Source organism: Hippocampus guttulatus, chromosome 17 (genome assembly GCF_054856545.1).
Source record: "Hippocampus guttulatus isolate MCC_2025c chromosome 17, RoL_Hgut_1.0, whole genome shotgun sequence".
Taxonomy (NCBI): Eukaryota; Metazoa; Chordata; class Actinopteri; order Syngnathiformes; family Syngnathidae; genus Hippocampus; species Hippocampus guttulatus.
In genome coordinates this window covers 12143039-12170930 of record NC_141277.1, presented here as the reverse complement: position 1 = coordinate 12170930, position 27892 = coordinate 12143039, and the positions used below count along the sequence as shown (strand labels likewise).

At 40.6% G+C, this 27892-nt stretch overlaps 1 protein-coding gene across 1 annotated transcript; it reads right to left on the bottom strand.

Moving 5' to 3' along the window:
- Positions 1-638: 638 nt before the first annotated feature.
- Positions 639-25602, bottom strand: chd1 (chromodomain helicase DNA binding protein 1). Its single transcript, XM_086135385.1, has 36 exons — positions 25229-25602; positions 23788-23903; positions 22652-22853; positions 20009-20119; positions 19708-19904; positions 18690-18964; positions 18322-18547; positions 18088-18188; positions 16855-17033; positions 16591-16715; positions 16279-16495; positions 15112-15201; positions 14742-14932; positions 13520-13708; positions 13150-13312; positions 11684-11836; positions 11503-11574; positions 11253-11402; positions 9591-9739; positions 9411-9507; positions 9223-9318; positions 8929-9105; positions 8688-8851; positions 8575-8616; positions 8344-8477; positions 8102-8240; positions 7785-7935; positions 5383-5505; positions 5162-5305; positions 4764-5072; positions 4524-4655; positions 4220-4398; positions 3227-3326; positions 3097-3148; positions 2769-3003; positions 639-2012 (listed from the first exon to the last, which is right to left on the bottom strand). The coding sequence occupies exons 2-36, from the start codon at positions 23841-23843 to the stop codon at positions 1730-1732; spliced, it is 5403 nt and encodes a 1800-aa protein (XP_085991511.1). The 5' UTR covers positions 23844-23903; positions 25229-25602; the 3' UTR covers positions 639-1729.
- Between the last annotated feature and the right edge of the window lie 2290 nt (positions 25603-27892).

Sequence of the window (27892 nt, the reverse complement as noted above, 5' to 3'; positions counted from 1 at the left end):
CTACGTGACTTAGGTCATAGCAAATCATGCGTTCCTCTGAATTAATTCATTTTTATTCTATCACTTTTGAAGTTAAACTTTCACATGAAGGAAGCTGATGAAATTTGGGATGTTAATAAAAAATATTTTCCTATTCTAGACATTTTATATTATGCTTCCTACTGTGGGGGTAAAAATCATTTGCAATGCATTTTATAGTTAAATTACCTGTACATTCAAAGTGCGACGTTATCAAACTTAACTACACAAAACAAGAGATTTGGGGAGGGGCGTGGGGGGAGTTCCACGTTGTCTCTTTTGGATTAAAGCTTGTTTTCCAAGCCCGTCCCCACGCAGTGTAGTGCCCTCTGGTGGTCAGCGAGAGCATTTTATGGGCCGTTGTGTGAGTTGAGCGTCGCCGAAACGGATGTTGCGATGGAACACGTCGTGGGAAGCATTATCGTAGATTGTGTGTCAGGGGACGTCACCAGTGAGGTGAATGTAGGATGGAGTTAAACATGTTCCTGTTTTTGCACCAAGCAGCGCTGTATTATATATCGGAGCTCATCAACTCAAAAAAAAAAAAAAAGTTCAGGAAGGCTTTTTCTGTGTTGTATGGTTTCAATTATTACTCCATTGATAAACCTTTTAAGCGCTGGTCCAAGGGAGTACAGTGATTGATTTTAATGGCTTCATAAACAACTATATAAAAACAGTTCATAAAAATCCATGCACTCTCAGTGTAAATTGATTCTGAAATATAGAGGAAAGTTTTGTACAACAGAGTGAACCATTAACAGTGACTTCATTCAGTTGGGTGGTTCACCACAAATATACTTGGCTGCATAGAACATTGACATTATTATTGCCTACGTCGAAAAAAAAAACAGTTGCGGAAAATATCTAAGCAGGTCTTTTTCGACTGATTTTCAAAAGTCACTATTTTAACAAAAAAAAAAAAAAAATTCAAAACAAACTCGGCAAGAACTTTCCCTTTACCAAAAGTTACATTCTGAAAGCATTATAATGAAAGACCTATTATACAGAGACTCACTTGAAGAACAAAAAAGCCTGAGTTGATAAAGAAAAGTCTGAATAAATCCAAAAAGCCTGAGGAAAAAGACCACCGATTTACTATTTTACATAATTTTACAAAATCATGACGGAAGGGAAAAATTGCTCACAAAATGCAGAAAGCAAATTTTTTTGTTTTGTTTTGTTTTTTTTTACAGCTAAAATCTGTTCTTCTTAAATAATTCTCACACAAACAAATGAGAAGGTATGTAAATGAGGTACGCCAGGTGATGAGCCCGAGCCCAGACTGATCTTGACGTCAGCTTGCAACATGATTCATGTGACAGCTGACGGTTCGACTGACTTAACACTTAAATAAGATAATCACGTTGGACATGATCGTGACAGACAGACATGAACAACAGTCAAAACACAGGATCCAGTGTCGTGGGTCGGTGGGAGTATGAGGCAGCGCTCAGGGTCTTATTCTGTCCAAAGGTTAAAATAAAAGTTAAAAAAAAAAAACTTTATAAAAATAACAAAAAGTGTGCTGCGTGCAGCATTTAACTCTTAAATACAAAAATATGCTATGATTTTGTTTTCCTTGATGCCTGGTTGAGGCGCTGCTTAGCGTTCGTCTCCAGTCGTGGCACAGTGCTTTCTACAGCTTTCCTCTAAGGCGTGGGCTGTTGTTAGTGAGTTCATGGCCGCTACGAGCAGGCCCGGGGAGCTGCCGTTATGTCTTGCGGCCGCTCCAGATCTGCTCTGGTGTGCTCTTGTGGTCGGACGAATAGTCGAAAGGAGAGCGGTGGCCCAGCGGCGAGCGGGAGTCGTACGGCGAGGGCTGGTCGCGGGGAGAACGGGGCCCACTCGCCGAGGCCCTCTGCTCCGTCTGCCAGTCTGAGTGGTAGCGATAAGACGAGCGGTGGTCCGAATGGGAGAGATCCTTCAGGTCCGGCCGGTGGTCTTTGCTGGAGCGCAACTCCTCCAGCTTCCTTTGCTTACCATCGCTGTAATGTCTACCACACACACACGCGCACACATACGAGCCTGACTGTGAAACACGTTCAAGATCGTTGCATGCCTGAACAATGAATCAAATTTAAATTGACATTGCAATGAAGTAGAATGCAATTTTGAAATGGCCAAGGCTGCCATTTCAAAACACGACACAAAACTGCTTCATTTCAGGTAAACCACTGCCATCATGGGCTCCAGCTTCACAGTCCTGCTATTTGGCAGAATTTCTTTTCTGGTGGCCACCGATTGCTTATAGGATGAGTGAAGTTCATCATCCATTTTCCAGAATGGATGTCAGTTAAAAGTGTCGTCATAAAGTGTTCACTTCAAATTACTTCCGCATATCTGGCATGAATCTTAACTGGAATGCATGTCAGGCCACTGGTGTGGTATCAGTGTCGTACTCTCGAAGGATTTTATAAGTGCAGACATATGGCATTGGTGCATCCCTCCTGTACATTGATATTGATGAAAAGGCTAATGTAGTCACCTATTCAAATTAAATACTTTTCTTGTTATTATTATTATAATTTTGGGGGGTGAATTATGTTAGGCCACTTTGAATAAAAAAAAATTTAAGGTGTAGGTTATGCTACACATTCATTCCAAACAAAAAAGGCATTGTGTAAGGTTATTTATTTGGGGATATTTTAACTTGAATCCAAATGACGTCTTATTTTAAAAAGGTAAACATAGGTAAAAAAATATATATATGTACAGGTATCAAATTGGCAAAAAGAGATTTTAGTATTCACCTGTCCTGTCTGTCTCGATCCCTGCTGTCCGGTCGATAGTGGTCTCGGTGGTCTTTGCCGTTGCTGAATGAGGAGTAGGGCCTTTTTCTGGATTCTGCAGTTTTCCTGGGGGCCTCTGAGCTGTGTCTCTCCTTGCTGCTGTCATGATAACGCGCCGATGGCTGATGCCTGTCTGAGCTATAACTGTCCCGACTGCTGTCATCCTGGTGAGAGTTGTCCCTCAGTCGTTCGATATCTGCGGCAAAAAGCACAGAGTAAGAAATCTATTGCACAGTAGCGAGAAGCTAATTTAATGCTAATTGCACAGGTCAATGAAATTCATAATTACCCGTGTGTTTAAAACCTATTGTGTTTGCACTCCTTGTATTCTGCTCCATCGCCTGTTTATAAAAAAATAAAAAAGATTATGGGCTGATATGAAAATGTTGGAATGCAGGAATACTTGCAGGGTACCCCACCTGAGCGTTCTCTTGTCTTTTCTTGATGGCATGCTTATATAATTTATGCAATTTCCTGGCGTCAAACTCGGTGAATTTCGAAACAAATATCCACAGGTTTCTGTCAAAAGACAAACATTATCAGCCACAACTACGAGGGGGTTTGGATGACTCAGTTTACATGACAAAAATCACGTTCATAATTCATAGTGCAGGTAACCAATGTTTTATTTAAAGTGAATAACATTTATGTATTAATTACATATTCAATTTGCTCTAGGTCTCACTTCAGCAGCCATCTGAGTTTATGTGTTTATTTGTTGCGGATATGTGAAGAGCAGGCGGGGGGCAGTGTTTCATTTTGAAGAACTGGAAGACTTTCTGTTCAATGACTGAATGAGAATAATGACAACGATCAAAGATATAGCGCAACAGCTCTTATCACAAGATGCAACTGCTGAGCGCTAACAACTTCCGGTGACGCAGGACATGCGCCAACGTAGGTTAACGATTTACCTGCTTCATTTAATTGTATTTTTTAAAATACTTTTTGTGAAAAATGAGACTGATAGGATTATTTGGGTGCAGTGTACATGAACACAAACTGCCTGTATATATATATATTACTAACATGCACAAAGACACACAAATGGTTGTTTTGGGGTTTTTTTCTCCTCGACACCCCTCGCGATCAATTTGGGACTAGACCGCGATCTACCAGTCGATCGCGATCGACGTAATGGGCACCCCTGATTTAGTGGATGCATAGCGCAACCACAGCCACTATTGTAGCTTCTATTCTATGCGCCTTATATTGCGGTGCGCCCTATACAGTATATGAAAAGAGTTGTAAAATAGGCTATTCATCGAAGGTCCGCTTTATAATACGTAGAGATTTACAGTACAGAAAAATACAGTAGTTTGGACTAGAGAGACCAAATTTGTATTCAGTCTCCCTGGCAGAATTGGTTCCCAACTTTGACTTTGTGTGGCCAAGAGACAAAGCGTGCTTACTTTCGCCATTGTTTGATGAGGTCAGGATTGGAATACTCCTTGAGACACTCCGTGATGTGGTCTCCAATTTTGATGAGACATTGCCTGGTGTGTTCGAGCTGCTCACGCTCAGAGAGACCCTTCTCCGGTCGGTCCAGCTGCTTAAGCGCTGCTTTCACCGGCCGCATTCTCTCTTTACACTGCAACATTCAAACACTTGCTGACTATTGCTACTCTTCGATCGGGAGTTGACTGGGTCACATTAACTGTCATGTAATCAAGTTGAAACAAACCATACTGTAAAACCAGGAAAGTGTGAACATACCACACTGAAGGTTTTCTGGTCCAGTTCTTCAGACTCCTCAGACAATGCAACATTCTCTCCACTTGCTGTTATGTGGACTGGCACATCAGGTGCTTTCTTTAGCCGTTCTCTGACCTCGGCTTTGCCTTCAGTCTGTTGAAAAAAAACATAAATAACAATAATTTCCATTCATTGTGACCACAGTGTTTGGAATACAGTAATAATAATAATAATTAAAAAAAAACATTTAAGTGTGTTCACCTTTTCCACGTTGTCCTCTTGTTTATGGACTGCTTCCAAAGGTTTAACTTCTTTTCTCTCTTTTGACTCCTTGTTGTCTTTACTGTCCCAACTGTCCTCCTTTTTCTCCTTTTTGCAGTCTTTCTTTAGCTCCTCTTTATACTCCCTCTCACCAGATGAAGAGCCATCATCCTGTTGAGTCTCATCCTCTTCTTCCTCCTCCTCCTCCTCCTCCTCCTCCTCATCTTCCTCCTCCTCCTGATTCTCTTCCTTCACGGTCTCTCTGTCTGTTCTGCTTCGTCCGCTTGGAGCCTTCACGGGCATCTCCTCCTGAAACAGTCAACAGTCATCCCACATTTGTGCAAAAGCTTCCTTTTTGGGTGACGAGTGTTTAACATAACAGGGGATTTTCAGCGTACCTTTTCCTCCTCGATTTCATCCTCATCATCCGATCTTTTGTCCGATGGAGGATCTGAGGATGCACTCTTCATCATCTCATCTATCGGAGTTGACTTCACAGTTTCTCTCTTTTTGGATCTTGGCTTCCTCTTTCGAGAATTGACCTACAATTGCAAGGCGCGTTTCGTCGAATGAACTAAGGAATAAGTGAATGAAGACAATGTGTAAATGTCAGACATACTGAGCCTGCTTGTTTCTGAGCTTCTTTTTTGGCAAGGTCCTTGCTCAGTAACTTAATGAGGTAGTCTGCTCTGGTCTGGAGCTGCTTGGCTTGGGGTTTCTTATCAGGGTCGTCTGGTAGGAGCTGTAACAAACAATTCATCATTTTTAGGAGAGAATATCAATGTTGTGGTGACAGTGAACAGTCGACATAATTAATTGTAACGATGGCGTAACCTCTCACATGGAACCCGAGCCATTTTTTGACACGGGCCAACCTCCAATTGGTTTGGAATATGAAAAAATATCTCCCATGTGAAATGATTGCTTCTGAACTCTTGAATCTTGTTATCTTACTAATGCTCACCAGGGGTGAAACAATTTGAGTGCGTTCAATTTAAAAATATGCTCAATTAATGTTTTTCTACCTCAGGTACATTTGTGTGTGTGTCTAGTGTACATTGTCAGGAGGACAATACAGGCCAGCTGGAATAATTGTTCGTACTATGCAGGAGAGTGCGGCCAAAATGCTCACAAACGCGGGCACATTTTTCAGTAATGCGGGTAAAAATTTCATTCGGTCAGACAATGCGACTGTATACTTTTATGCTCACTCTGCAGTTTACTGTTTATAATGTAGCTGAAAGTCACCATCCTTTTACACTGCCAGCCTCCTTCTGCACGCCATCTCCTTATCTATGGGTGCATTCAAGTATCAAGTGTGTTCTGCTCCACTCTGACCATTCGAAATCTGAGCGTTTTTCAAATGTGATGTTCGTTTTTTCGGCATGCCCCGGAGAGTGCTCTGGCCACTCCAGCTAGGCATAAGAGGCGCCCAATGCGTGAGGTTGTACAGATGGAAACAGTTCAAGCACGAGTTGATGACTAGTTATAATACAGGATGCATACGGAAATACCATATTTTTACGACCATAAGATGCACATAAAAGTCTTACATTTGCTGCATACAATAATGCCGTGTGTATGCGCCAAGTTCCAAATCTGTGAATGCTGTTGTGTGACTTTGATGAAGGGTCCGCTTAACTGAGTAATATTGTGCCGACACGTTACTTAAATTGAGAAAAGGCGGATATAACTGAGGAAGCACAGCATACGGAAGTGGCAAGGTAGGATGTGAAAGAGAACACTAAAGGCACGCCCCTAGTAGGTGTGAATAGTGCAACAGGGATAGCATCTCTGCAAGCTGAAGTGAAGACCTCTCTGACTTCCGTGCATGCTTTTGAGTGGGTATTAACTCATTCAGTACCAGCCAATTCTGGACCAAGTCTGAAAAGACATTTAAAAACGTCTTTGGGAGTGAATGAGTTAAAAAGAAATGCATAACCTCACCGCAGAAGTGAACCGAAAGATACTCGGCGTTACCAGCCAAATCAAGGGCACGGCCAAATGAGTCGGGGCAAAGTATAATGGTAAAGTGTGCCAGCTCGTGGCGAAGGTGGTAGAGCGACACAGATTCAAACACCACTCTGTAGCTTTTTATTTTATGCATTTTTTTTCATTTTGTTGAAATGTTTTACAATGTTGACAATTTCTTGCAGCAACGTGTTTATGAAAGAATTGAACAGTTAAGCAGTTGGAATAATTGTAATGTAGCCTGTGACAAGTCTGCAGACCGGAAACAAAATTACGAGAGTGGCATTGCCCTAATGGACACAGCTGAAATCAGGAGCCAGTTTATCTGGAAACCACTCGAACCTTCACGTGGCAGTCTATACAGTGCATGAAGAAGGTCTATTTTTTCCTGTTGAATTTTTTGTGATTGCATATACCTATATTTTGTAATATGAAGGGTATTTTTCCTCGGGATGGTTGTAATTTATTTATAGACCATTTAATATTATTTTAAATGTGCAAAATATACTGTATAGATAAAAATCAATATTGCCATAAATACTCACCATGTGATACATTTTTCAGATCACCCAGCCCTATTTTCAAACAACCTGTATTATTTTGCACTTCAGTTTATTTTGAACAAAGACTAAAAGTCAGAGAGTTGTTAGTTTTATTTTGTTCATTATAAATAAATCATCAATCTGGGTGCGGTATTTGTGTTTCACTTTGAACTTAAATTTCTTACAGGAGTGACGATTCTGACTTTTGTCAGAAATAAACTATCTTTAAAATTAGCTGACAGTTTAATAGAAATGTGTCAGAAATGTACTAGTGATATCGGTTACTTGGTATTGGTGAGTACTCGGAGTTCAGTACTCATACTGGTAATGGACTCGAACATCCCTTTATGAAGTGAAATGTCTTATCTTCTCTCGCGTATTTATAATTTTTCTTTAACCGATTTATTTTTCTCCAAAATTCGATTATTCAAAGGAATGTTCAGCAGGATACCCAAATTCTGTGATTATCTGAAGCTCACAAAAGTTGAAAATGTTTGCTTAAACTCACTTTGTGTGTAAGATTGAGGTCTGGGTCCATTTTGATCATCTCCCAACTGCCGTAACCGTACTCATAGATTCCTATTAGCAGGCTGGAGTCATCCTCTTTCCCCCACTCGAGGTCAAAGTGTGCAGCCTTAGAGTGGCATGGAATCATGTACCTATGAATAATAAAAACACACACACACAGTCAGATTCAGCAACTCAAACTGTGCAAAACCAAGCTGAGCATTTATTGTCAGTTTTTTTACCCAACACTAACCGGAACATTTTCCCTTAGCTTTTACATTCATTTAAAAATCATCCTATTTTAATGATTTTACAAACTTTTTTCTCTCCTCTGGGTCGGCAGGGATGGCCTTGTGAAGTGGAGCGAGTTCTTCCTCATGAGAAATAACAAGCTTGGCGTTGACTTGAACACCAGAGATCCTGAATGTGGGCCCTTTTACCTTGCCTCTTCTGCCACCTGGTGTAAAGGTGTAGACAATTAGCGTAAATTCTTGCAGTCACCAGAAAAATATATTCTGCACGGCTAAAAGGCAGAGTTTTCCTCATTGCAATTTAGTTACCCGACGTTTTTTCAGGTCCACAGGGGTTTTCTCGTAATGTTCTCACACAGCCGTTGTGAACCGTTTCAGCCAGGCGTTTCAGGTCATGTTCAGACTTGTCCACAAGTTCGGCATCACGAGCAATAGCATCCAACCTGAATCAAGGAATTGGAAAGAAGTCAAAAGTCAGTACTGCATTTGGGGCGGCGGGGGGTTGGGGGGGAAATCGATTTTGAGATGATGCACACTTACCGTTCCAGCGGCCCCCCAAATTTCTTGTAACTTTTGACAAACCTGATTAGTTAAAACAAAAACACGCATAAATAAGCTTTAAAATCAGAATGTGAAAGAATCTTGTTCGTTACCTCCGTATCTCGGCGTCACTGAAACCCTTGATATTTTCCCGTGGAATGGTCCGAGGCCGACCGCGTTTCTTTGGCCTCTTTCGATCCGAGTGGGAGTCGCTGTCGGAGCCCGAGTATCTCCTGCTCCTGCACGGTCTTCTGCCCTCATTAGCATTAAAGCTTATCTGTTAAATAAACAAAATAAGCGCAGGAAGCAAAAGCAAAGCTGACGCACTGTACTGAGGTTTTACTGCCTGATTACCTGTTTGGCACAATTCCTCATCCGCGGCAGCATGTAGATTTCCTCTAGCTCCTTCTGACGCTCCTCCTCCTCCATCCTCCTCCTCTGCTCCTCAGGGATGATGTCATCCCAACTGCGCTGGCTGCGCTCGGAGTCCATGTCTATTTCCTCTTCTTCCATCATGGTGAAGTTTGCAACCTGCACAGGCCAGAGAGCCACATCAATTTAGCAGATGCTAACTTGGAAGAGTTAAAGACATTACAGATTGGGTATTGGCCAGGAGTTAGTTTAACAAATGAATTATTGATATATCACCTTAAACTGAGACAGCAGTTCTTCTCCCACTGTGGAGGGTCCAGGATCATTTTCTCTGGTCTCAGCTCTTTTGAGAATCTCGTCAATATCCATTTCCTATAGAACATGACAAAGCATGACACATTAGAACAATACCGTTGTGAATACGTTTTATTATACATTTTTTGTGTGTGCGTTTGTATTAGTACCTGAGGCTCCTGCTCTTCGCCTTCTGGCTCTTTGAAAAGCTCCTCAGCACCAAATTTCAGGATTGCAGACAACTCTTCCTTGTTGAATGGTGCTGAACTACATCATAAAAAGGACAGGAGAATTCAGATTGTCTGGTGTCACATGGCAGGATATCCTTCTAAGCACAGTGTGTGGCTTGCCTTGAGGGAGCAGTGCCAGTGTGGAGGACAGTTTTTCCCGTTGTGTCCATTCTCTGAATGACAAGGTGATCCAACACCATCTTCTTCTTTGCTCTCTCTATTATTTCCTCTTCCACTGAGCCCTTAGTCACCAAACGATAGATGTTCACCTAAGAGAAGAATGCACGCTTAGAAATGAAAGCTGGAGACAACAATACTTAATCCTACATGGCAACTCCCAAATGTCTGATACTATATTCACAGTGGCATGTGAAAGTAGGTCGCTTGAACTTTTTTACCCTTTGCCACATTTCGGGCTTCAAATTTACAGACATAAAGTTGGAACCTTTTGTGACTAATCAAGACCAAGCGGGACACAATCGTAAAGTGGACCGAAATTCATACGATATTTGGGGAAGAAATAAAAAACAGCCACTCCACAAGCACAAACTTAAACACTTTCCGCAGACCACAAAAGCCAGATCGCAGCGAAGGTGCCGGGTTTGCCCTTGCAAAGGCAAGTTAAGTGAAAGCAGAATGTGGAGTAAAACATGTTGTGTGCCCTTCCATCAGGGCAATTGCTTCATTTTGTATCACACACAAAAACTGCCACTTGGAGGGGACACACACATGCATATGAGATGTTTGAGAGATGGTTGAGCTGCCAAAAAAAGCAAAGAATAGTCGTGCCATACTCGAAATTATCCTTGAAATGCACGCTTTTACAAAAATGTCTTTTTCTCAGTTTTTCCTCAGAAAATGGAACTCTGATGAAATGTAGCTATTTTCTAATGCTAATTCCGAAAGACTGGAAAAAGATAACGATAGGAAAAAAGAAAAGAGATTTGGTAGGCTGCATGTTTATATTGCAGCACAATAATCTGTGGGCCTTGCAAAAATCTGCCAAAATCTAGAAAAAATGGCTGGGATTCAATGAGTTAATATTAATCGATTTTTCCCCCTCCTTGAAAAAAGTAAAAGTAAGTCAAGTTTTGCTTTATGGAGTGAGTCCCCCTTCTGGGATATGCTTTATTTTGCTTAACATTAAACACATACAGTTTTTAACAGCATTAATTTATATCAACTTCCACAGAACAATAGAAATTCATATTTTCGTTCAAGATAATGTGAAAATAAAAGTGCATCCTCTTGGAGGAAATATCCCTCTTAACATAATCCTTAATCTATTCAAAAGTTCAATGATTTTACATTAATAAATTAAAACAAATGTTCTCTTTGAGATTATGTAACAAAACTGCTTCTTGACAACATTAACTTCGCCCTTTAAAATGCAAAATTGCAAAAGAATTGGGGGAAAGCCCCCAAACTATATCCACAAGGAAAATGACTCAAATATCAAGCTTTCTTGCATGCACTGTTAGATGTTTCAATGGTCCTTTAGGTTGCAACAGCTTTTGAACATAATTTACTAGAGATTGTTTTTTTTTGCTTCTTGTCTGACGCTACAAAGCCAAACCAATTCCAAACGATAGACGAAAAACTGTGCTAAACTATCTTGGTTAAACATTATAAGCAGCGCATGTCAGCGGGAGGACGCACTTTTAAAGTACAGAAGTAATTATGAAAAAAATAATAAATAAATAAAAAGGATTCTGAGAAAAAAAACCCGTTTGATTGACTATATGGACAAATCACCCAGCCCTAATACACAGTTTCACTTACTTGTCTCTTCTGTCCAATCCTGTGGGCTCTGGCCTGGGCTTGAAGATCATTTTGGGGGTTCCAGTCTGAGTCAAAGATGACAACTGTGTCAGCTGAAGCCAAATTGATACCGAGGCCACCAGCACGTGTGGATAACAGGAAACAGAAATCCTGGGTATACGTATAAAGGGGGTGGGGGTAAGAGTACATGAGATAAACATATATACTCAAATGATCACTGACACAAAATACAATATATGGAAAATCTTACCTCTGAACCATCAGCATTAAAATGATCCAATGCTTGTTTCCTCATCTCACCCTTGATGGAGCCATCTAATCGCTAAATGCATCAACAAAGCGAAAAATGCAATTAATGAAGAACGAATAGCCAAGAAGTACATACTGACGCGAGGACAATAATTTTGAAGGTAACTGAGCTGAAAAGACACCTGAAAGAGGAACTGTCGGCTTCGAAGGTAATCAGCCAGGATATCCAGCATCCGAACCATTTGGGAGAAGATGAGAACTCTGTGACCTCGCTCTTTCAAACGAACCAGCAATTTGTCCAATAAAATCAGTTTCCCACTGCTGCGGATAAGTTGCTAAAAAGAAATGGGGAAAAACACTGATTCTCTCTCGTGCTTCCAAATACTATCAAGTATGGAAAATTAGCCATGACCTTTTCCCCTTTGATTCCTGCACCTTGAACAAAGATGGGGCTGGCTCATTTATGTTTTTTTTGTTCTCCGAATCTCAGCAACTTCATGTTCGTGTTTAATCTTCATGAATTGTATTTTGTGATGAACCTTTTGAATCAAATCCACACGCAAAGAACATTTGGTTTGATATTCATACGTGGCCTGCTCAAGTGCACAGCTTCATCCTGCCAAAAATGCATTATTTCATACAGTAAGGTTGACAGTTTATGCGTTTTGTATTTATTTCTATATGTGTTTGCCTTGTCCTGTTGCTCAAATTTGTTTACTAAATCTGAAGCAGGAGTTCTCTTCACATCAACCTATTTTGGAGTGGCTGCATTCAAGCCACATAACTGGCTCAGCGCAGAGCAGTGCTCAGTATCATTGGCTTTTCTTATTGTCTGTCAAAACATGGGCAAATGTGATATATCAAAGTCTATTGATTGAATTTTATGTAAATAAATATGTATAGTTATACCATAAATATAAAGTTTTATCACCCATCCTGTCATAACATGTTTTGATGGACCATCGTAGTCGCTGCGCAGTGAGACCGTGACGCCCATGAAATCCGCCATCTCCGAGTGGCAATTGGTGAGCTCAAATAATTTGAGAAATGCCCGGACTTGCAGATCAGTTTATTGATTCTATTCACTGAAATGATTTGTTCATTTAAACGTGTCTTTGGTGACCGTCTCAACACTATTCTAGCCCTGTCTACATCAGATGGATTTTGTAATATATAGGATCTCTGGAGATATAGGATCTCTGGTGAGTACCATGTATTCTATTTGAAATAGATTTTGTCATGTTATTAGATACACAATGATTTTGAACTGCCATGTTATAGGGTAAAGGTTTGGACTTGACGTAATGGAAGACAAAGGTTTCATGATGTATCTTTCTGTCGTAATTATGATATTCTTCCTGAAAAACATTAAATGCCTCCATCTGTCTGGAATGCCATGCATTGTTGTTTTTTGTTGTTTTTTTTTGGGGGGGGGGGGGTGTCAACGTGATAGTGGTGGAACTGTATACCACTTAATTGCCTAATCCACCTATTAATTGACTCCAAAAGTGAAATAGATAAAATAGATAAAATCGATTAATTGTTAGCCCTAACTGGGAGTTCCCAATAACTGATACACAGATGGATACAATCTCTTGGGGGGCAACAAAACAAACAAACAAAAAAAAAGGAATATGTCAATCGAAACCTGTAATGCTTCAGCTCTGTTAAGGAATTCGTGGTCCTCAGGAGGTTTGATCAGGTAACAGTGGTTACAGCACTTCTTCAACTCCATCATGATATTTAGGAAACCCGATGTGCTTCCTTTGATACCTTTACTGAGAGCCTTGTAGTTCCTGGTCAGGATCCATCTACAATCACAAGAGAGACAGACAGAACGAAACAGAAAAATCAAGAGCGAGATAATTTTAAGGATTCCGAATATAGAACTCTCTCTCTCAAAATCCTGGATTCTGATATATTCAGTCGACTTAGTATCACTTGCTGATGAACACTGGTGTCATTGGGAGACACACTAAATGTAAAGCAAGCAAGAAAGGTTTGGACGCAGTCCTTACTTGTAATACTGTTTCTGGATAGCGCTCATTTCCACTCTGAGGATCTGCTCTACTTTGGCTGGGAGAGATTTCTCCACATCCTTCTTGACTCTGCGTAGAAGAAAAGGTTCCAATTCTTTGTGCAGACTGGTGTAGCCAGAATCCCGTCCTTTACCATGTTCCTCCTCAAACATCTCCCACGAGTGAAACCTTGAAAAATATAACAAAACTCATCAATAGTGTTTTATGGAAATATTACTCGTGAACTCAAATGTCTGATTGTATGCGTTTGTATTACAGAACATGTTATCAAGACTGTAAAGCTGACATAGATATTTACACCAGTTTTGTTTTTATGTCCCAAGAAGGAAATTGTTCTATCAGCTCAGTTTTGTTTACTTGATGTGACTGTTTTTAAACAAATGACATGTGGTAGAAAGCAACATAATAAAATACAGCTTTTTAAAAATCTTGTACTGAACATAACATGCCCCAAAAAAGGAAATTGTTTACTACCTAAGTGATTTGCCATAGTGATGATATGCCAAATTACTAAACAAGAATCTACGTGATCAACAGTGCAAAGCTTGATAGAACTTTTCTTTTGTGCGGAGGAGTTTTGCTAATCACTAAAATCTAACTTCAATGAAAAATCCAAAACTGTTATATTGGTTGGGAGCTCCTCACGGATATAGCATCGCAAAACACTAATGGTGTCAATATTCTCCACAAAAATAAAATATATATTGCATGGTAATCGTGCAAACAATTTTGCATGGGACACTAATACTAAATAGGAATAGAGGGAAAGTACAAATACAAGAGAAAGTTAGATGGCCTGTTGTGAAGGGACTACTGCAAATAAAGAAGGAAGGTGTGAGAGCTCCTGTAACAGGTTGGTGACTTGCATGCAAATCTTTCTAATAATGTAAATATGAATATTACTTATTGTATATTTTTTAACAATAAAACATTTTTCCCTTGTCACTTTGGGTTGTTGTGTGTCTAGCCTTTAGGGAAAAAAATAAGTTCTTAATTTGGAAATAGGACAAATAGTGATGTCACGTGCATTTGAATACGAGGTTAGATTGGATCTTTATTGTATTTTTTTTAGAAATATATCTGGGGTAGAGTGAATTCATTTCTTTTGTATTTTCTGTGATTAATTTAGTACAACAAAAGACTGATCACATTGATAATGTAGCAATAAAGGATATCTTAATCTTAAATAGCAGTAACCTACTTTTCAGGCATAATGAAATGCAGCAGGGACCAGAGCTCTTTGAGGGAATTTTGCAGTGGTGTTCCTGTGATCAGGAGCCTGTGATTGGACTTGAAGTCAATCATAGTCTTGTAGAGGAGGGAGTCATCATTCTTCAGTCGATGTGCCTCGTCCACACCGATGAAAGCCCAGTTAACATTGCCCAAAAAAAACTGCAGACATATTTGTCACATGTTTAGTTATTCTCCTAACAACCTAACAACATCGAGACCATGATAGAAGCTAAGGCTGGGCGATATGACCTTAAAACAAAATCTCCAGAACCCCCCCTTCCTACACCACTAAAAACATCACCCAGCCCTATTAGAAGCTTATGTGAGTAGCACTTCACCTTGTCCTTGAGAAGAATCTCATACGTAGTGAGGAGGATGTTGAATTTCAGCCTCTTGGAATGAACATGCATCCACTCGTGTGTCCTGATCTAGATTGGGGAAAAAAAGGAATCTATTTGATGTTACCATTTTCATGACAACAGCACCAAGAGGATGTGGAGTATTTTTAAGCAACTCAAAGGAATAAGAAATAGAACAAATTTAGCTGTATAAAGTGACTTGAAAAAAAAGCTAAGTCCTTAGGTGTGTTAGGTAAGGTTTGGCATTATTTGAATTTTTGGACAAATCGAACAAACTTCTCTGTTCTTGAATTTCTAATATATACTAATATTTTACTGTTTGTGAGCATCACTATAAATTACTCAAAAGGCTATTTTTAACATTAATTTTGTACAAGAACTTTTGTTGTTGTTGAAAATTTCAAGAAAATACAATAACGCAACAGTTGCTTAAGGCATGCTCCTGAAAACTGATCAATTAGCTAACCTTGTGTAGTTTTTCTTTTGAAAGGAAAAAAAACATGACAAACTGCATTTAGAAGGGCAAACAAGAAAAATATTTGTAATCTATGCAGTCTATGTAACCACATGCTGTATGTGTTGTGTATATGACCTATGTACAGTGCTGTGAAAAAGTATTTGCCCCTTTCAGATTTCTGTGTTCTTTGCATATGCATCACACACACACGACGGGTTTGTTTGTCAAGCTACTTTTAATATCACACAGAGACTACTCAAGGAAATATAAAACACAGTTTCTAAATTATTATTTCATTTACCAAGGGGGGGGGGGGGGGGTTTAAACCTATCTGGCTCTATGTGAAAAAGTAATTGTCCCCCTTGTTAAATCACAAAGTAATTGTGATTAACAACAGTGGGAGAGCGGAAGAGTTCCCAGGTGAAAACCACTGATATTTCTGTTAAAACAATATATGCCAAAAAACGTCTAAACTACAGTCAAAGATTTTTCATGAGTAAACTATTGACAGTAGAAACCAAATATTTTGGATTTTTTTTTCTATCAAGTGTATCTTCATTCGAGGTTTTTTTTCTTCAAAAAAATGATGTGATGATGAGGCGGGAAGAGTTTCAGAAATTTGAGAAAATGACACGGAATGACCCTCAACCATGTATGAGTATGTATGCATGCAAAGGATTCCAGCTTACCATATTCCTACTGCTTATATCCCCAAGGTAGACAACAATATTCATCTGAGGAGCCCACAACTGGATTTCTCTCTGCCACGAGGTTAATGTAGAAAGGGGTACAACCAACAAGAAAGGTCCGTATAGCTGGTGCTCGTTAAACATATAGTTGAGGAATGAGATGGTCTGAATGGTCTTCCCCAAACCCATCTCATCAGCGAGGATGCAGCTGTTGCCTCTAAAAATTCAGACAGAACAGAAGAAAACATGTAGTACCACGGAGCACGTATGAGCTTTAGGGGTTCACGCGTGGCGAGATTGCTTGAGTCTTACTTGCACCACGAGTGCGCCATCCAGTTTAAACTGTCCAACTGATAGTCTCTGAGCTCTAGTCCATCACCTCCTATGTAATGTGGCTGCTTTTTCATTGGAGCAAACCTTGGTCTCTGTTTCAGCACCTGCAGGAAAAGTACAGCTGGTTAAATCAACAATCTAAACTATATCGGACTAAATCAAACGGTGCAATAAATAGTGCTTTTAATAGAATCTACATATTCACAGACATAATTTCATCCAGCCATCTTTTTATTTAATTACCTTGCAATCTCTGGATGGAATGGTCTTTGATTGGTTTCTGCTCATGTAATCATCAATACATTTTTGAAACTTCTTGGCAATCAGGGCTCCATCTTCCCAGCTACATTCTGAGTAGGGCAAACCCTGCCACTTGCACAGGTAGTCCGGGAAACCAGCAGCCGACTTTTGGTTAGAATGGCCTGTTCAAAAATATTCAGACAGTGATGGAAATTTAATTCAAAATACAGCTGTTGTGCATATGCATACATTTTGATGTGTTTAAGGAGACCTATTATGAAAAAAACTGTAAATTGCGGGTACACGATAATTGAGACTTGGAGCAGTGGCTCATTTGTTTAAGATGGATGAGACCACCCCCTATAAAGAGGCAAATTTTAGGAAAACTAGAAAAATAAAGTGAAATGTGTGCCATAACAGTGAACCTCCAACACGTTTAAGGTTCGGCATTCACAAATTAATTCTTTTTTTTTGCGGTTATTTTCTGAAAATATCACCTATTTGCATATTTGCTCAGTTGTTCATTTCGGATTTAGAAGATGAGAACGCTGATGGATTTGTAGAGGAGGATTGGTAAAAAAAAATAATGTGAGTATATTGTTAATTACTTCAATAGAGTACAACCGAAGTCAGTTTTGCTCCCGCTGCCTTTTTAAAAACATGCATGCATGCTACCATATCTTTTAAGGAACGGTACATTTGACCATGCCTGCATGCAATAATTGGGAATGTTTTAAATACAGAAATAGCACCCGTAACTGACACCGCATCTTTTAATATGGTGCGCCGTATGGTCATTAAAATACAGTAATATTTGGAGAATATAAATTAAGGAGCAAAATGCACCACTGAAAATTTGTTCCAAAGGGCTCACGCAACGACCAATTATAGCTCACCTGTTTTCTGGGTTTCGTCATGTGATTTTCGCAAGCCGAAAATGCTCCTGCTCGCCTCTTGACTGGTACTCGTAAGCCTTAAAAACCAAGTTTTGTTCTTTGGTTTTTGACTCAGTAGGACACTTGATTTTAGTTTTACTGTTTTGTGCTTTTTCCTGTTTTCATTATTAATTTGTGATCGTTTGTTGTTATCTAACGTTTGCTCAATGTACAGCACTTCGTATACAGCGGTGGTTGTTTTAAAGTGCTCTATGACTACAGTTGCGTTGAGAATTCATATTGCATAAACGCAAGATTAACAGTAACCAGCTTTGAATTAAAAGGACATTTAAAAACATACCTATGATCCTCTCCACAAGTTGGTACTGAGAGTGCAGGTCATCGATGAGTTCTTCCTGACAATTTAAATACTCAACATCTTCGGGTGATGCTGTCTTCAACCTGGTGAAGGTACAAGGTTCATCATGAAATATGTAGTAGCTAAACCACAATTCAAAGCTACAAAGGACGTGATTAACATTAGGTAAAAGTATGAGATTAAATGAGAAGTAAAGTTACAAACTGCATTCCTTACCATTTCTTTTTCTCTCCATCCTTCTTTTTAAAATTGTCCAGCTTCTTCATACCTCTGACATTTTGCACCTTAAGGGTCTCTTCTGTTTCCCAAGTGTTGTGAATATGCGCCCAATTCTTCCACTTTATTAGGTACTGGATTTCCCCTGCCTCCTTATTGGGGTTAAAGTTGGCATTTGGGTCTCCATCCGCTTCGACAGCATATACCGTAGTCACACTTCCCACGGCTGTAAGATTCAAAAGCAAAAACGTGCCCTGAACATCTAATGCATTTTTTGACTGATTATATTCAACTAAAATGGCTAAATCGTAGACATATAAATCACATATTCATTTCTAGGAATGTGAGAAGGTCAAAACCTTTCTTACCTCTTTTCCTTCCGATTCTGCTATCCATCACTCTCTCAAGTGTTTCAAACTCATCTTCCTCAGGTTGAGGGACATCCTCACCGAGAACTTCCACGAGGTCATCTGAATCCGTTTTCAGTTCCTCATCTTCCTTATAGCTGATGTTGACAGTGGCCTGCCGCCGTGGACCAGCAGCGACAACCTTCTTGTAGTTATCATCCTCGTCCTCAGAAGACGAACATTTCTGGTCTTTCTTTTTCTGAGAGCTGCTCTTCTTGCCATTTCGAAAATTCATCCTGACAAGTGATAACGAAAGTTGACTTAACAACCCACTTGAAGAAAATTAGCCGATAGAAGAGTATGACGTTTAGGATGCGTTCAGACCGCAGGCATATTTGATTTCAATCCGATTTCTATGTAAATGTCCAAATAGGATCTGGCCTTGCTAGACAGGGCCACATTATTGAGCCCTCTGACAGGTTGCCTGTGGCCAGCGAAGAATATTCCTGCCCCGGCCAAACTTTCCTGTAGGTCCCTGATTGGTGCTCTTTGGTCTGGTGCATTGGATCTTGTGTCGCACAGATTGATGTCATGAACAGTCAAATTCGATCGATATGTTTGGAGCCGTTCAGACTGAGATGCATCCTGTCCAAATGCAATATGAAACTTCCTCTTGAATGGGGTTTCAATCGGTCTCACAAACATCTGATTTCATGTGCATTGTGACTGCTCAGTTACAATCTTCGTGGGCTAAAAATTGGATTTGGGCTGGCAGTCAGAACAAGGTCTAAACCACTGTTTACAACTGTGTTCCTATACCTTTTCTTTGAATAACATTCCATAAACGTTTGGGAACTGAAGACACGAATTGTGGAAGCTTTGCAACACAACATCCCACCTTCACTGGTATTGGATTTGGATTTATATTTGCATTATTTCCTATGGTAAAAATGGTTTCCAAATCCAAACAAATCAAAACACCTTCCCCTGAACAGTTTGTGTTCAGACGTTCAGGTCAACTGTATTTCCATGTACTTACTTAGTTGGAGGCTTTCTGCTTTTCGTCGTTTGACTGGGCTCGTAGTCTGAAACGGTTTCATCACTGTTGTTCTCAGCAGATGAGTCTGATCCAGAGCCACTTCCTGATCCAGAACCCGATCCAGAATCCGAAGAGCCAGAATTTCTTCTCCTTTTGGATCCACTAGAGGAGTCCGAGTCATCACTACTTGAGGAGTCCTGAGGTAATTGAACAATATTGACATATTCATGAATAATTGGAGATTTTTAATCAACTTCCACAATCACTTACAGATAAGGCGGGCACAATAACAGCGTATTACCTCATCAGAACCACTATTTGAGGAGCTTTGTCTCTGTTGCTGCTGGAGCTGCTGTTTCCTGAGCATAGCAGATCGTTGGACTGCTAAGATACTTGGGTTGGACTTCCAAAACTGCAGTTAGTGGAAAGGAAACACAAATATTGAACAACACAGACGCACACCCACACACACTGCTTAAGCACTGTTGCATGTCAAAAAAGGATTTGACAACAGACCTGTGCACCACTTACATTGCATTATGTATTAATTCTGGTTGTGCTGACTGACCTGAAACTGATTTTATGTGGTACACAGTTCTCAGAAATGGGTCAAAATGTTTTAGCATTTAGCGAAGGAACATTTGTTTGCACTGATGGGCGAAGACAGGATGTCGGCTTTTCAGTTTATTGTCTTTAATTCAATTTTCCCCCCATTTATTTTCACATTCACATCCTCATCCAAATCTAATTGCTAGCAAAAGTAGAAGTTTTTGCCGTACCAGAACCAGAACTACTTCGTGCTTTTGTACGTGAGAATCATTAGAAATGTAGTCCTACGAGCGCATATGATTCATTTGTACTACATTTGAATTATTTTAATTGACCCCTAAGAGCTGTTTGGCCTACAGCTGGCATTTTATTTGATTATTACTTAAAGTACATTTTTGAACAGTATTATCTAAGCTCCATTAATTTATCCTACTTCTAGGTTGTCATAAAGTGAAGGTGGCTGCCAAAAAGTGTGATGCTACGTCAAGATAATCAAGCAAAACAAGTAAGACATGCAACAAATTTTCTTACCATGCGTGAGTGATTCCACTCGTCTTTGTTCTGTTCGTTGTTTTTATAATGTCTTCATAATTTTGTGATTAAAAAGGGACTCGGGTAAAATTAGAGCGCAAGCCTTTTTTGTTCAATTACAACGGTGTCATTCCTTGTTGTTGGATTGTGCAAGGCTGCTCATCAACAGAAGGATTGAGTCAGGAATTTTATACCTTGCTGTGTGTGACACTGTCAAATAAACAGACAATTTCTACAATTCATACAATAAATGAACTGGATAACATAGAATGTTTCAGATAAATAATGTGCTTAAAATCCAGTATGCTTTATAAAAATGTATGAAGATAGACCCATTCATTTATATTGCGCTTTATAATCTGAGGCTCATTATTATCCGAAAAATACGGTATTAGCGGTGGGAGTCGTTTTATCCATCCATCCATCCATCTTCTACCGCTTATCCGGGGCCGGGTCGCGGGGGCAACAGCTTTAGCAGGGAAGCCCAGACTTCCCTCTCCCTAGCTACATCTTCCAGCTCTCCCCGGGGGATCCCGAGGCGTTCCCAGGCCAGCTGGGTGACATAGTCACTCCAGCGTGTCCTGGGTCTTCCTCGGGGTCTCCTCCCGGTGGGACATGCCCGGAACACCTCACCAGGGAGGCGTTCAGGAGGCATCCGAATCAGATGCCCAAGCCACCTCATCTGGCTCCTCTCGATGTGGAGGAGAAGCGGCTCGACTCTGAGCCCCTCCCGGATGACCGAGCTTCTCACCTTATCTCTAAGGGAGAGCCCGGACACCCTGCGGAGAAAACTCATTTCGGCCGCTTGTATCCGGGATCTCGTTCTTTCGGTCACGACCCATAGCTCGTGACCATAGATGAGGGTTGGAACGTAGATCGACCGGTAAATTGAGAGCTTCGCCCTTTGGCTCAGCTCCTTCTTCACCACGACAGACCGATACAACGTCCGCATCACAGCAGACGCTGCACCGATCCGCCTGTCGATCTCTCGCTCCCTCCTGCCCTCACTCGTGAACAAGACCCCAAGATACTTAAACTCCTCCACTTGGGGCAAGATCTCTCCCCCGACCCGGAGGGGGCACTCCGCCCTTTTCCGACTGAGGACCATGGTTTCAGATTTGGAGGTGCTGATTTTCATCCCAACCGCTTCACACTCAGCTGCGAAACGCTCCAGTGAGAGTTGGAGAGCCCCGTTTGAAGGAGCCAACAGCACCACATCATCTGCAAAAAGCAGGGATGCAATACTGAGGCCACCAAAACGGACGCCCTCAACGCTTCGGCTGCGCCTAGAAATTCTGTCCATAAAGATTATGAACAGAATCGGCGACAAAGGGCAGCCTTGGCGGAGTCCTACCCTCACTGGAAACGATTCCGACTTACTGCCGGCAATGCGAACCAAACTCTGACATCGGTGGTATAGTGACCGAATAGCCCGTATCAGGGGGTTCGGTACCCCATACCCACGAAGCACCCCCCACAGAACTCCCCGAGGGACACGGTCAAACGCCTTCTCCAAGTCCACAAAACACATGTAGACTGGTTGGGCGAATTCCCACATACCCTCGAGGACCCTGCTAAGGGTGTAGAGCTGGTCCACTGTTCCACGGCCGGGACGAAAACCACACTGCTCCTCCTCAATCTGAGGCTCGACTTCCTGACGGACCCTCCTCTCCAGCACCCCTGAATAGACCTTACCAGGGAGGCTGAGGAGTGTGATCCCTCTGTAGTTGGAACACACCCTCCGGTCCCCCTTTTTAAAAAGAGGGACTACCACCCCGGTCTGCCAAGTCGTTTTAATTGAATAATTTATATTCTAAAACACGAGTAACAACCAATACAGAATTAACATGAAATAATATTGTACCTCAGCGCCATCAATGTTTGACTTGTTTGGAGGGTCAATCTTTTCCTTGGATTTTTCTGTCTCTGAATCCGACTGGCTGCCAGAGTCTGAGCCACTTCCTGAGTCGCTGCTCCCTGACTGACTGCTGCTGCTAGAGGAGCTTGAACTGGAACCTGAGCCAGATCCAGATGCTGATCCAGAACCAGATTCATCATCAGAATTGCTGTAAAATTTGGAAAAGAAAAAAAAAGGGGGGAGGGTAAAGTTAATGAAACTGTCATCTAAAGGCATCTAAACTTGATAAATACAGTACCGTATTCTAAAAATATTGACACGAACTCAGCTACTAATTTTTACACGCTCTGAATTCAATTAATTTATTCAGGAATTGTCTTGCAAGAACTGAGATGGATGGTTTCGCAAAACATTTTGGTCTTGAAACTTTTTTAATGCCTGAAGTCAGCATCTTATCTAAACAGCCAGCACACATCACACCACTTCATTTCAGTCAACATCAAAAGATGAACGACATGGATGCGTTTTACATTTTATTTTGACTTTTCCTTTTTCAAAGTTGTGGCTCTGTTGTATACAGTGTGGGTCAAGGACATGACAAGTCGAAAATAGGACAGAACAGGAGGGGATAGGACAGCGCAACGCAAATCATCCCCATAAAGACGTTGAGTGCAAATGAGACTGCTGGAATCGTGTTTAGCAATCAGAGTGTGACCCACACCAAATGACTAAAGTCTCCAGGTGTACGTCTATGGATAAACGCTGTATCCCCTGAATCAAGCACCTGTGGTGTTCTTGCATAAGCAAGACACCAATACCCCAAACTTCTCTACCCGGGTACCTGTATTTTAAAAAATGTGGGTGTTTGCTTTGTCAATGACTTAAAATGTGTAAATGAAGTGGAAAGAATAATGTGTATGTGTTGTCACAACCTCTTGAGAGTCAAGATCATCACACTATCATCTGCATTTAAGTTTGGGGATAGATGACCTGGCCGGCGGCACTGCCTGCATGGGACATGCAAGACAGGGCCGAACAACACCAACCATTCTCGAGTGACCTGTCATCTGTGTAGAATAAACTACAATTTCAAATAGAATGAGTCTTTTTTTTTTACCATGGAGGTCAAATATATGACTTACCTTGATTCCCCACTGCTGTTGCTTACACTTTCATCCTCACTGCGTCCTGCCATCATGAAGTCGAGAATGTAGACTTCCCCCAAAGCGCCTCTAATAGTGTGTTCAGCGTGATTAAACTGAAATGTGACAATAAAATGTACATTATTACTCGCATCTTACAAAATGCAAAGAAACAGTGCCTTCATCAACACGGTTTAGTTCAACTCCATCACTTTGTTTTCCAACTAAATGTCTGTAATGAGCATGAATACTGTAACTGAACCATAGAATTCGTTTAAATTTTCATGGTAACTGATGTATTTTCAATCAAAGCTCAGCTAATAGGGGACGGATAACAGCAGATTAGAGTACTCAATTTCCAAATGCATACAATGGTTAAAATGATAAGTTATTCGTGTTACTGTACCAAGAGGATAAAAAACGGTTAATATAATTATTTCAGGTTAAAAGAAGAAATGACATGAACGAGTAATGAATATGGATGTAGAGTTAACCACTCTCACAATTTGCCCCTACGGGTTGGGGCCTATCAGGCCTGCGTAACGACGGCGTGTTTACGTCTCAACAAAAGCCATGGGCGCTCAAAAACAACCAAGGCTTTCAATAGTTATATTTAACTAAACCCGTGCAAAAACTTACGGTCGCCCCACTTCCATGACTGTGAAAGTTTGGTTGGTTTTAGACAGTTTACCATTTAGTCTGAGCAATAGTTTACCTTTAAGCTAACCTGCTAAAACCAGCTAATGCCAGCGTCGGCTATTGGCGGGGGAAGTTGTATATGCAGACGCGGCTAACGCGCCAGTCAGACTCTTCCAAATATAAATAGAGGACCAACGACTAACTTTGGAAATATATATAGCGCCCGTTAACTGTAGAAATGTTGCCATCAATATACCTACATGGGAATGCCAATGTATGCTATTGGTAAATTGTAACACCACTTGAATTAAGGGGACTGGCTAGACTAGTATCTAAAGATTTACAATAGCTTCGACTCAAAGCGTAAAATGCTACAGGTGATCCACGCAAATGAAATACATGTATTATGTGAGGTTAACGGCCGCTTGGTAAACATGGGTTTACAGGAGGACGCTAACGTAAATTAAGCACGAGGCTAGCACGGAAGCTACCAAAATGACAAAACTTTGCGGTTCCTCTTAACGAGGTTGCACTGCAATGTTGCTTTCGTTTACAGTCACGAGCAATATCGAGGCTATATCAGCAAGTGGTGCACTATGCAAATAGAATGTGTAAAGGTGATCATTGGCGCAGTACTTAACATACAAATAATTTATTAGAAAACCCACATATACAAATTAGCTAACCCAACTTCGTGCTCTCCATCTTGTTTTCATCCGCCGCTCACTTCTCGCGGCTTTAACGCATCAACATGTAACGTAAGAATACGTTCTCACTACACCATGGAACAAGTTATTCTTGCCTTGTTTTAGCTTAGCTCCTCTGATGAAACCGCTGTCAAAGTCCAACTGTCGGGTCCACACTTTATTCCTTTTATACGAACAACAATTAGTGTGATAACAGCTTCGGATAGCTAACGCCGTCTTGCGTTAGCTGGCTAGCGATCTCCCAGTTTGGGAGAGCAGCCCGTAACGACCCACTTCAGTAGAGCTTTTGGATTGCCGTTTCCTCCACACCTTGGGGGGAAAAAGAGGCAAACCCTTATTGCGCTGAGCTGTGCGTTGAAGTCCCGTGCTTGATGGTCAATCCAGACAGTAAAATAACAAACAAAAAAAGATGGCATTTCATTCCAGGTTCTTCCGACAACCGGCCTGCGCCATGACGCCGTAGGGTTCACTTCGCTAGGAAACCCCGGACAGTGACGTAACGACTGCACAACAACACTGAAACGGCAGAAAGCATTTGGTAGCGGACCTCCTTTGAGCAAACTACAACTTCTAACGACAATATTTACAACTCCCATATGAGAAACGCTTTTGGGTATGCGTTGGTTTGGCTATTGCAGAAATCTAAAAAAAAACTGAAGCTAAAACAAGCAAGTGTTTCTATTATAGTTGGAAAATAATACTATAGTTGTATTTATGAAACAACCGTTGTAATACTTTCCCATGTTTTGTTTGTTATTAATAATTGATCGTGAGGACTATATATTTTCCATTTATACTGTTTTACTCAGTAGCTACAGCATTTTGTACAGTTAACTCACTGTCAGCCGTCAAAGTAGAATCCCCCTTATTGCCTTTTTGACTGATCTTTCGTGTGCAACAGAATGTGTTCTGTGGCCAAACCAACCGTAAGAAAAATCACACTGTCTTATTTAATCAAAGGTTACTTCATACAACTTTCCACTCTCGAGTAATCAGCCGTGGAACATGGGTTGGGGTTGGTTTCACCAAATACTGTACACCGGTTTCTGACCAAAAAGGGAGGAAAAATAGTCTTTTTTTTGCAGGGGTCAGCTTGGGGATCTATCAGGCAGAGCAGTGAATTTGATACTAGTATTTTTTGGTTTTGTTACACCTCACATTGAAAACCCCCCAAGACGAATGAAAGTTTTTTTTAATGACAAAATGATTATTATATACAGATTTGTGCAATATATTATATCACTTATTGGTCTACCCTAGTACCTTCTTTAGTACTGCAACAATTTTCATTCTAAATACTACAAAGTAGCATCTGTTCAGCGCAGTCTCTTAAGTCTCTCATTGCTGGGGTACTCTCGGGGTAAGGGAAATTTGCCTAACTCCTTTAGAAGAATTGGAATATAATATCCTCTTAGATTATATTTTTATTCAGTGTTTTTCTTTTCATAAGTCTCTATCATGAATTCAAAATGCTAACATTTACATAAGAACCAGGGGTGTCACGAAGGAGGGGAGGATTAGAATGGTTAACTAGGGCCCGAAGCATAAAGTGGAACTTCCATTCATCCATCCATTTTCTCTTCTGCTTATCCTCACAGGCTATCCCAGCTGTCTTCGGGCACTAGGCAGGGTACACCCTGAACTGCTTACCAAAAGTGGGACTTGGCTTTTGTAACGTTTAGGTTTTTTCCACACTGTCCTTGTTAATTACAGCATTTAAAACATTTCATATATTTTCAATACAGCGCATTGTAAAATGTTTCTGAGCTACTCTTGAACACATCATGAACAGTTGCTGGGCAGAAGACAGAAACTTTCAGTATCGCGATAGGAGCATTTACTTCTTTATCAGAGTACATCTAGGAGTGTATAGGTCACTTTAAGCCTTTCAGGGACAGCGGTCACTACAGTGGACAGCTTATCATGTTGTCAGGTTATAATTATTGGTGCATGAAAGGGTTAAAGAAATATTCGAATGGGTCTAGAAGTATTTAGGTTACTTTTAGGGAATATTTCAGTAGATATAAAAGTATGTAACTTTTAGAAAGTGTTTCAATAGAATTAGGAGGATATCGATAACTTTTAAGAAGTATTTGAGTAGACTACATAACTGAAATATGAAATGCTGGATGAATTTGAAGAAATTTAAGTTTTCTGTCACACCTAATATTGAAGCTTTGACTCGTCAAAATAATTAATTTGGTACAACCTGATTTTTATTTATTTATTTTTTAACGTTATGTCAACTAATTTCTTAAGGTAAGGAAAACAAACAAATGTGCATGTTCCTTCAATGCTTGCGGGGATTTTCATTTAGACTCTTGTTTCTTCTTGCATTCCAAAAATGTGCATGCTAGATTCATTGAAGACGATTCTGAGTGAAAATATAATTATTCCAATTTAAAATGTAACTTGTAGGGAGTACGTATTTCACGAGCTATAAGAATATTTCGTGTTGAGGGGGCCCATCAGGAAGGTTGTATATGCCCCCCCCCCCCACCCCCAGAATTTGGTGCTACGCCCCTGTATATAACTGCTACTGTAGCTGTTTTACGTGCATGGCTCTAACCGAGTTTGTCAAATGAAAATATTTGAACAATATTGCCATCTACAGGTAATTGCGGGTATATTCAAAGTGCAGCTCACGGTACAGTTTGTGAAGATTTGAGTGTGGCGACTGCTCCAGCATCATTGGTCATCGGAATGAGCTTCGTGTTTGTGCGTCTGGACCAATAGGAAGTGGTTGAGGAATCCAGAAG

Coding starts and splice junctions, on each gene's coding strand:
- chd1 (XM_086135385.1), bottom strand. CDS start 23,843: ATGATGGCAGGACGCAGTGAGGATGAAAGTGTAAGCAACAGCAGTGGG. Junction 11,837..13,149: donor ACAGAGCTGAAGCATTACAG/GTTTCGATTGAC, acceptor ATTTCTTTTTAG/CAACTTATCCGCAGCAGTGG. Junction 3,149..3,226: donor AAAGACAAGAGAACGCTCAG/GTGGGGTACCCT, acceptor TTTTATAAACAG/GCGATGGAGCAGAATACAAG.